Source organism: Euleptes europaea, chromosome 17, assembly GCF_029931775.1.
Source record: "Euleptes europaea isolate rEulEur1 chromosome 17, rEulEur1.hap1, whole genome shotgun sequence".
In the NCBI taxonomy this organism is placed as follows: Eukaryota; Metazoa; Chordata; class Lepidosauria; order Squamata; family Sphaerodactylidae; genus Euleptes; species Euleptes europaea.
Window position 1 is genome coordinate 14,046,359 of NC_079328.1, and position 9,343 is coordinate 14,055,701.

The following is a 9,343-nucleotide window of genomic DNA, read 5'->3' on the forward strand; positions in this document are numbered from 1 at the left end:
CTGTGTGTGTGTGGGATTTTCTTTCTCCAGTGGAGTCCACGATGATGGAAGGGCTGTGGCCGAACAGCAGAGCCAACACTTTGAGAGGAATGAGTTCAAGCCCCGACATCAGCTGTTAAAAGGGCGGCTGGGCTGCCTGGACTCTGGCAGGATGAGATGGGGCAACCATCCACCTAAGCCTAGCAGTGCTTTCCCACGTTCCAAATAATGCACTTTCAATCCACTTTGCAACTGGATTTTACTATGCTGGCCCATGAATTACCAGCAACTTACCTTGCTATTTAGATGTGTACAGTACACAGGCATCCAACAAGAATTTAAATTTCTGTTCCCACCACACCGCCTTTCTCCGCTGCATTTGATAAGCCAGGATCAAATGAAGACAGGTGCGCTCCCACGCATGCCCAGTTGGCACTTGAAGCAAGGACAGCGATTGGTCCAGCGTCAGTTGGGGGGGAGTGGGTGGGCTGGCAGCAGGAAGTGGACTGGCAGCAGGAAGTGGATTGAACACAGATTGCATGTTCGCACTTTAAGGCTCCGGGTGAGGAAGACGTTTCATTTTATTAATTCGCCGTATAAGCGGATGCTTTTAACCCATAGAAATTGTGCTCTGGAGACGTCTCTGGAATCCTTCGGTTGAGATGAAGTGCGAACATGCAAGGAAAGCCTGCAGAAATCGGAGCTGCAAACGTGCAGTGCGGACATGGTCCTGGATAATGCACTTTCAATCCACTTTCAATGCACTTTAACGAAGGTTTGCAAGTTGATTGTGCCGTTCTGCACAGTAAAATCCAGCTCCAAAGTGCATTGAAACTGGATTGAAAGTGCATTATTCAGCATGTGTAAAAGCGCCGTTAAGTTCGCTCTGGTGATTCACAGGATTTTGATTGTGGTAAGCTACGAAGATAGACATACGTCATGGCAAGGCAAAGTGCCAACTCTATGATTCTAGGTGACACCCAGGGTGGTCATCACATCTCCAGTCATGAAAGTTTTATTTGGGTGGGGGGAGCAGGGTGGAATCTCCAGGAATACCAGGGAGTGACCTCTCTTACTATAATACAAGTTATAGTAGTGAATTTGCACAGGGCTCACCATCCCCAGTGGGTTCAACAATAGATGCCAAACCACTGTTTGTTTGTGACAGGTACAAAAACCTGGGCCACGGTGATGCTCACACCCCACCCCACCCCATCTCCATGCAGTTGAAGACCTCCTGGTTCCAGAAGACTTCAGCTCCAATTTGCCTGATCAGAATGTGGGGCCTGCAGAAGTCTTCAACTGCAGGTGAGAGGAGAGCAGGGAGAAAAGGCACACCCACAGCTGGGAGGCAACCAGGTTTGTACCTGTGCTGGTGACACTGACATAGTCAATGACTGGGTACACTTTTCTCTTGGACTGCCCCCCCCAGCCCTCTCTACCCAGCTCCAACCTGCTTCACCTGTGAAGGACCACAGGGAGGCCAGTTTAAGGTCTGGAGGGTGGGGCAGAGAAAGACTGCACGTTATGGCAGTTCCATGATCCCTCGAGGGAGGGAAAGCAGCGTGGTATAGCCCCTATCTTGCCAGATCTCGAAGCTAACAACAAAATAACCTGTGCTGAATTAACAATGTTCCAAACCAAATAACAGCACACAGGCTCAACTTTCGAATATTGGCATTAATAATGGGCAATTCAGCCAGAAAAACGTTCTTGTAGAGGAGACCAACTAGCTGATGAAGCTGGTGAAACGCACACTGATCTAGAGGTGGTGTCCGGGTTGGGCACTGCCTTACGCTGGACCACACATTTTTCTTTTCTCCTCTCTTACCTGGAGACAGGAATAGCTTTGGACTCTACCACCACTTTTGCTGTTAATTAGTGGTGTACCAGCTTTATATCATTCCATCTCCAAAATCACCACTTTTGCTGTTAATCAGTGGTGCAAGGAGTGGTGCATTGTTCTCAGGAGACTATGAAACTATTTATTCAGTGTGTTATCGAAGAATATTTGTATAGCACTGTACATTGGGAATTTTATTCATATTCAAAGTGAATGTGTTTGTTGATGATGATGATAATAGAACAGTAATAAATTGTAAAGTTAAGTTGAGCCTGCGTGCTGTTATTTGGTTTAGATCTCGGAAGCTAGCAAACCGACTCACATTGTATGGCCACTCTGTAGTATATAAATATTGTATTGATAATTTGAAATAGGTCTAAATATAGTTTAATAGATTATATAGATGTACACTAGGTGTGGAGAAACACGGGTGCTTTTGCTTTACTTTCCACGTTAGAGTGATTTATGCTAGGAGAATACAAGTTGTTTTAATATTAAAGTTGAGTGATTTATATACTACAGAGTGGCCATACTACTTGGTTTGCTATAACACAGAGCATAGAAAGGTGTTTTTGTTTAGATTGAGATCTTGGAAGCTAAGCAGGGTCAGTACTTGGAGGGGAAACCATCAAGGAAGGCTGTGCAGAGGAAGGCAGTGGCAAACCCCCTCTGCTTCTCACTTGCCTTGAAAGCCCCTTGCTGGGGTCACCATAAGTCGGTTGACGGCACTTCACACACATGCACACTATCCTTCGATTTGTCCTTTTAAAAAACATACTCTTGGAGCTGTGATCTTAAAGGGAAAATGCCACCCACCAACCTGCATTTACTCTCACTGGGAGGGGGGGATAGCTGTAAATTTTCTCTAATCTGGCCAAATACAGGTTGCCCCCTCCTCCTGATTTTCAGACGGAAAACAGCCCAAAGGGAAAGGGTTGAAAAGCCTCTCCCCACCCCCCAAGCACGGTCTCCTGCTTAAAACTGCCGCCTCGGCAGTTAAATTCTATAAAAAAACAAAAGAAACCAATACACATTGCAGGGGGAAAGATTGTGCAACGTATAGTTCCACTCGAATGGACATATGTGATGGATGCAGGTGAACGAGCCTGATATCAACAGCTCAAGGCCCTTCTTGAGAGGCAGCCTCTTGGGGGAGAACCAGAAGACCTTGGGCAGCTGCTGCAAAGGGCACCGCCCACCCCGGTGGCTTTGCGCTCGCTCCGAATGAGCGAAAGTCCTGCTCTGTTTGCTTAGTAAAGGAGGGAGAGGAAAGCCTTGGGGGCAAGCCAAAACGTCCTCCTGACCACGGACTTCCTGGCAGGGCTTTCCCCCCTTCGGAGACGGGTGGGCATGGCTGAGGAGGGGCAGCCTTTGCCTCCGTGCCATCTTCTTGACCCGACAGGGCTCTGGGGAGGGGAGCCCGGCGCTGTTAGGAGAAAGCTGGGCGACAACCCCTCCACTCCGTGGGTCATTTCAGGTTGAGAAAAGAGCATGAGCCCTTCCTCTGCTTCCAATCACCCCCCACCGCCTGTTCCAAAAGAGGACAAACCCGGCCGGCCTCGGCCTCTTGGGTTCACTGCCCGGTCTTTCTCCTACCCGGCAGACTCCGCTGGTTACCTGATGTCCTCCAGGAGCTCCAGCTCCCGCTGCTGCTTACTCTGCAGGCTGGACAGCTGCTCCACGAAGCGCACCTTCACCTCCTGGGCCGGCTTAATCTGCAGAGAAAAGAGAGTTGGCAGGCTGTTAAGGAGCCTCAAGCCGACAGCCCCAGCAAGCCCCTGGGAACAGACTGGGAAGGAGCCCACCGACCCCCCTAAGGTAGGGGGTAGGAGTGGCAGGGAGACTAGAGGGAGGACCTCCCCCCTTCCAACCCGGGGAGGGGCACACTGCCTGGGCAAGCATCAGGGAGCCCGATGGGCCTCAAGCGGAGCCCCTTCTCCGCAGGAGCAACAGTGGCCATGTATGCAAGGGAGGTTTCCCCCTTTTAATATACAAATCCAATGCCTCTGTGACCGACATAATGCCTTTTTTACTAAGCGGTAGGGACCCCAAGGCTACATTGTCAGTGGCAAGATTTGTTTCAGTCCTTATATCCCTCCAACGCTAGATTTACGCTGCTCGAGATCAATTGATCAAGGAGCTTCTAAGGGATAAAAGGAAGGAAAAGGCAAGGGAGGTGTTGCCTTGGATTGGCCGCTCTCTCGATGCCCGTTTCCCCCATCTGAATCCTCAAAACTCTGCACGGGGGCTTATTGTTGAGTTTTGAGACTTTGGACGGGGGTGGCGGGGGGGGGGGGAAATGCGCCTCTCGAGAGCGACACATCCAAGGCAAAACCTCCCTTGCATAAATGGCCAGCGGCTCAGGGGGGAGTGACGAACACTGGGAGGGCCAGGTTCGAATCGACCTCCTGCCAGGATCCCCCAGGCAGAGCAAATACGCGCGGCCGCTGCAGCCTCCTTCCTTCCCTGTTCCAGCCAGGATCCAGCCAGGATCGAACGCACGAACGTTCTTCGAACGTTCGAAGAACGTTCGAAGAACGTTCGTGCGTTCGATCCTGGCTGGAACGTTCGAAGAACGGCCGTGCGTTCGATCCTGGCTGGAACGTTCGAAGAACGGCCGTGCGTTCGATCCTGGCTGGAACGTTCGAAGAACGGCCGTGCGTTCGATCCTGGCTGGAACGTTCGAAGAACGGCCGTGCGTTCGATCCTGGCTGGAACGTTCGAAGAACGGCCGTGCGTTCGATCCTGGCTGCATCCTGGCTGGAACAGGGAAGGAAGGAGGCTGCAGCGGCCGCGCGTTTTCGCCCAAAGACCCCGCTAGTCGCCCCAGGAACGGAGAGATGTTGCTCCGGCAGACCGGGCACTCGCTCCAGGGGTCCCGAGACGGGGCGAGAAGCTCCCCCCGCCCCCAAGTCGCCCTCCCTCGGCCCCCCCCCTCCCGGGGAGACCCAGCCCCCATCGGGAGAAGTCCAGGCGCGGGCGGAGGAAAAGCGCCCCCCGGGCAGAATCATCACCCCAACCCCCGGGAGGGGGTCCAGGCGGGCGACCCCCGCCCCTCAGGGTCCCTCCCCGCCCGAGCCGGGCGCTCCTGTCGCAGGCGACGGAGGAGGGGAGCGGCGGAGGCGCCCGGTCCGGTCCGGTCCGGGGAGAGGCTCACCTGGCGGGGCGGCGGCTGCATCGCTCCCCGCGCGCCCCGGCTCCGAGGGCCAGCCCGGAACCGCCGCGCTCCGCCTGCCGCCCGGGCCCGCCTCCCCGCGGGAGGAGCCGCTCGAGGGGGCCGGCCCCCTGCCCACCCACCCACCGCCCCCGGCTGCGCGCTCCGCGCCTCCCGGGCCCGCCGCTGCAATCGACGGGTTCCCCACCCCCGACCCCCCAGCTGGAGGGCCCGGGAGCTCCTGCGCGCACGAGTTCCCATCATGGCCATTTATTCATGGAAGGTTTTGCATTGGATTTGTCACCCTATGTGTGCGTGTTAAGTGCCGTCAAGTCGCCTCCGACTCATGGCGACCCTATGAATGAAAGTCCTCCCAAATGTCCTGTCTTGGACAGCCTTGCTCAGATCTTGCAAAGTGAAGGCTGTGGCTTCCTCTATTGAGTCCGTCCATCTCTTGTTGGGCCTTCCTCTTTTCCTGCTGCCCCCAACTTTTCCTATTACTCTATAGATCACTGGTTCCCAACCAGGGGTCCGTGGACCCCCAGGGGTCCGCGAGAACTAAATTAAGGTCCGCGAAACAAAGTTATAAACCCATAATAAATTAATATTTTCAATTAAAAGTTCTCTATTGTAAAAATATATATTCAAGTATTACTCTAAGTTTAATGTTTAACTAACAGTTATGATTACAGTTTATTTTCAAATTCTCTGAATTTTTATTTTGAACGTTGGGGTCCCTGCACCGAACAAAAAAGTCCTAGTGGTCCCTGGTCAAAAAAAGGTTGGGAACCACTGCTATAGATGCACATTTTCCCCATCTGAATTCTCAAAACTCTGCATGGCTTATTGTTGAGTTTTGAGAATATGGACGGGGGAAAAGTGCATCTAAAGAGTGGCAAGTCCAATGCAAAACCTTCCATGAATAAATGGCCGTCGATAATTCCCAGTGGGTAGCCGTGTTAGTCTGTCTGCAGTAGTCGAAAAGGGCAAGAGTCCAGGATCACCTGAAAGGCTAACAAAAAAAATTTCTGGCAGGGTATGAGCTTTCTACATCTATTGGTTCTTGTAGGTTATCCGGGCTGTGTGACCGTGGTTTTGGTATTTTCTTTCCTGACGTTTCGCCTGCAGCTGTGGCAGGCATCTTCAGAGGAGTAACACTGAAGGGCAGTGTCTCTCAGTGTCAAGTGTGTAGGAAGAGTAATATATAGTCAGAAAGGGGTTGGGTTGAGCTGAATCATTGTCCTGCAAAAAGCATCAAAGGTAATGTGCGAATCATTGTTCTTAAACTCTTCTTTTCTGTTAAAGTTCTGTTAAAGTGTGACACTGTGTCAAGTGTGAACTTTTTCAGCACAACTTTAACAGAAAAGAAGAGAGTTTAAGAATGAATAAGGCTTGGCTTCCTGTCTTGAAAACCTCCAGACTAACAAAGACTACAGCCCACAATAGCCATGCAGATTAGCTTTGGACAGATTAGCTTTCACACATTAACAGATCACTTCAGGATACAATGGTTCCACATTAACATACCACACCCTCATTAGCACATTATCTTGATACTTACAGGACAATGAATCGCACATTACCTTTGATACTTTTTTGCAAGACAATGATTCAGCTCAACCCAACCCCTTTCTGACTATATATTACTCTTCCTACACACTTGACACTGAGAGACACTGCCCTTCAGTGTTACTCCTCTGAAGATGCCTGCCACAGCTGCAGGCGAAACGTCAGGAAAGAAAATACCGAAACCACGGTCACACAGCCCGGATAACCTACAAGAACCAATAGATGTAGAAAGCTCATACCCTGCCAGAAAATTTTTTTGTTAGCCTTTCAGGAAAGAAAATACCAAAACCAGGCCCAGTAGTCTGTTCACGCAGTGGCCAACCAGGTGCCTCTAGGAAGCCCCCAAACAAGACGACTGCAGCAGCACCATCCTGCCTCTGTTCCACAACACCTAATATCATAGGCCTGCTCCTCTGATCCTGGAGAGATTAGGTGTGCATCATGACTAGTATCCCTTTGGAGTAATAGCCATTAATAGCCCTTTCCTCCAGCAACATGTCCACTCCCCTCTTAAAGCCTTCCAAGTTGGCAGCCATCACCACATCCTGGGGCAGGGAGTTCCACAGTTTTCTTGGCCACCAGAGGAGCTGCATTCTCATCCATCCGCTCCCTGGTCCCCAGGGTTTGAAAGGAATTCATCACAGTGGATTCATGGGTTTGTGCTGCCGAGTCCCACTGGCAACGGCAGGTTTCCTATCCTTGGGTCACAGTGCCAAGGGCTCATATTCCAAAATACATTTACATTGTGTTCAGTTTGTATTTTTCCTTTCTCTGGGTAACCCACCTGTGCCTCTTTCTAATCTTCTCAACCTCCTGTGCTTGCTCCCATATAGATTTGGAGTAAAAAAATGCTGTGCTGCTAAAGCATCCTGCCGTTAAGACCGTCAAGCTAATGGTGGGAGAACTACTAGTTTGAACCCAGGCCTTGACCCAGCATCTTCAGCCACAGCTACAGGGACAACCCAAGACCACCTGCCTGATGGCAGTGTGGTGTAGTGGTTAGGAACGGTGGACTCTAATCTGGAGAACCAGGTTTGATTCCCCACTCCTCCACATAAGCCATGGAGGCTAATCTGGTGAACCGGGTTGGTTTCCCCACTCCTCCACATGAAGCCAGCTGGGTGACCTTGGGCTAGTCACAGCTCTCTTAGAGCTCTCTCAGCCCCACCTACCTCACAGGGTGTCTGTTGTGGGGAAGGGAAGGAGATTGTAAGCAAGTTGGATTCTCCTTAAAAGTAGAGAAAATTGGCATATAAAAACTAAACTCTTCTTCTGGTGAAGCCAAACAGTGGGGGATTTATTTTTACTGATTTGGGGGTGGGAAGTGGAAGGACTCTATAGCATGGGACATTGTCAACCAGGGATCAGTCACTCCAGGGCACCCACATGACTTCTTCGCTTGGGGAACAGCCCATTCGGTTACCATCTTCCGTTTACCATGTTAACATCTGTGTGTGACTCCTGCATTTTCCCCCATCAAAGCTAGAATGTCCCTCTGGCTCCAGCATCTATTCTCAGCCCTTGCTAAGACCAATGAGCCTCACTACCCATTAAGTAGTGGTCCGGATTAGTCTCCTGGTAGCTCTGGAGAAAGGATCAATACCAAAGGGGCCTGCTTCTGCTCCTTGGTAGGGGTGATGCTAAAACAAACGACAAAGAGTGACACCTATGATGCTCCACACTGTACAAAATGCTTTTAATCCAGTTGGCAAATATAAATATTTCTGGAACAGCCCCACAAGTGTGTGTGGGGTCCCTTTTACTTTCAAGAGCGTTGACTTGGCACAGGGCCAGGCGTGCCACCCCAAATTCTGCAACCAGATAATCCAAGTGGCACCAAGAAAACCTGGATCCTCTAATTTACACATTCCTATACAGAATACCCAGCTTGCTGGGGGTAAAGGGTAGACGACTGGGGAAGGCACTGGCAAACCACCCTATAAACTTAGTCTGCCTAGTAAATGTCGTGATGTGACATCACCCAATGAGTCAGTAATGACCCCGTGCTTGCACAGGGGACTACCTTTACCTTTATACAGAGTAATACCCTTCTATATTCACAGCAGTCGGAAGGCTTAAACAGGTATAACTCTGCTGAGGATGGCACTGTAATATAAACAGAGAAAATTTGCGTAATTCTCTTTAATCCTGCATAATTCATTTTGCAATTGGATAACGTTCTCTATTCTGCTAGACAGAATGGGGAAGAGGAAAGCTCTATGCAGGGCCCTCAAACCACAGCGAGCATTCAGCCACCCGTTTCCTGAGACTGCGGCAAACATTACTCACATGATCAGCAGAGGATCTAAGAACTTAAAAGCAAAAGCTGAGGCTCTGAGGAAGCTGAATTCTGCAGTCCTCCCCACAGGCTGTGTGTTTTGTATGCTGCTGAGGCATCGTGGCATAGACACAGTCCTGAGCGTTATGTGACTAAGGCCTTTTACACATGGTCTGTTCCCACTGGATCTGCTGCTCTCTAACTGAGCAGTATTTGCAGTCGAATTCTCAAAACACAATGCACAGGGGCTTTTTGCCCCCCCCCCCAATTCCAGGAGTACCTTGTGATCAATTATGCATCCCCAGCAAAAATTCGGAGCTTCTGAACCATTCGTGAGTCCCTCCCCCGTGAAAACACTGCTTTGTAATTGGTGGTGGTGTATTTCTTTTTAAAATATGTCATCAGCCCCCCCACCCCCAGCCCCGCAGCGGGATTCTTTCCTTTGATCTGAACCAAGTGGCTGTTTTACAGCCAAAGCAGAGAACGGTCCAGACAACTCCTCTCCCCCCCCCCACAAATT

The 9,343-nt window shown here is 50.6% G+C and overlaps 1 protein-coding gene across 1 annotated transcript in view; it reads right to left on the bottom strand.

Moving 5' to 3' along the window:
- Positions 1 to 5,057, bottom strand: part of FCHSD1 (FCH and double SH3 domains 1) — a 42,550-nt gene extending 37,493 nt beyond the window's left edge. Inside the window, exons 1-2 of the mRNA XM_056862300.1 lie at positions 4,980 to 5,057; positions 3,440 to 3,537 (exon numbers count right to left, since the gene is read on the bottom strand). Coding sequence (XP_056718278.1) covers positions 3,440 to 3,537; positions 4,980 to 5,000 — 119 coding nt within the window. The 5' untranslated portion in view covers positions 5,001 to 5,057. The remainder of the gene's footprint in view (positions 1 to 3,439; positions 3,538 to 4,979) is intronic.
- Between the last annotated feature and the right edge of the window lie 4,286 nt (positions 5,058 to 9,343).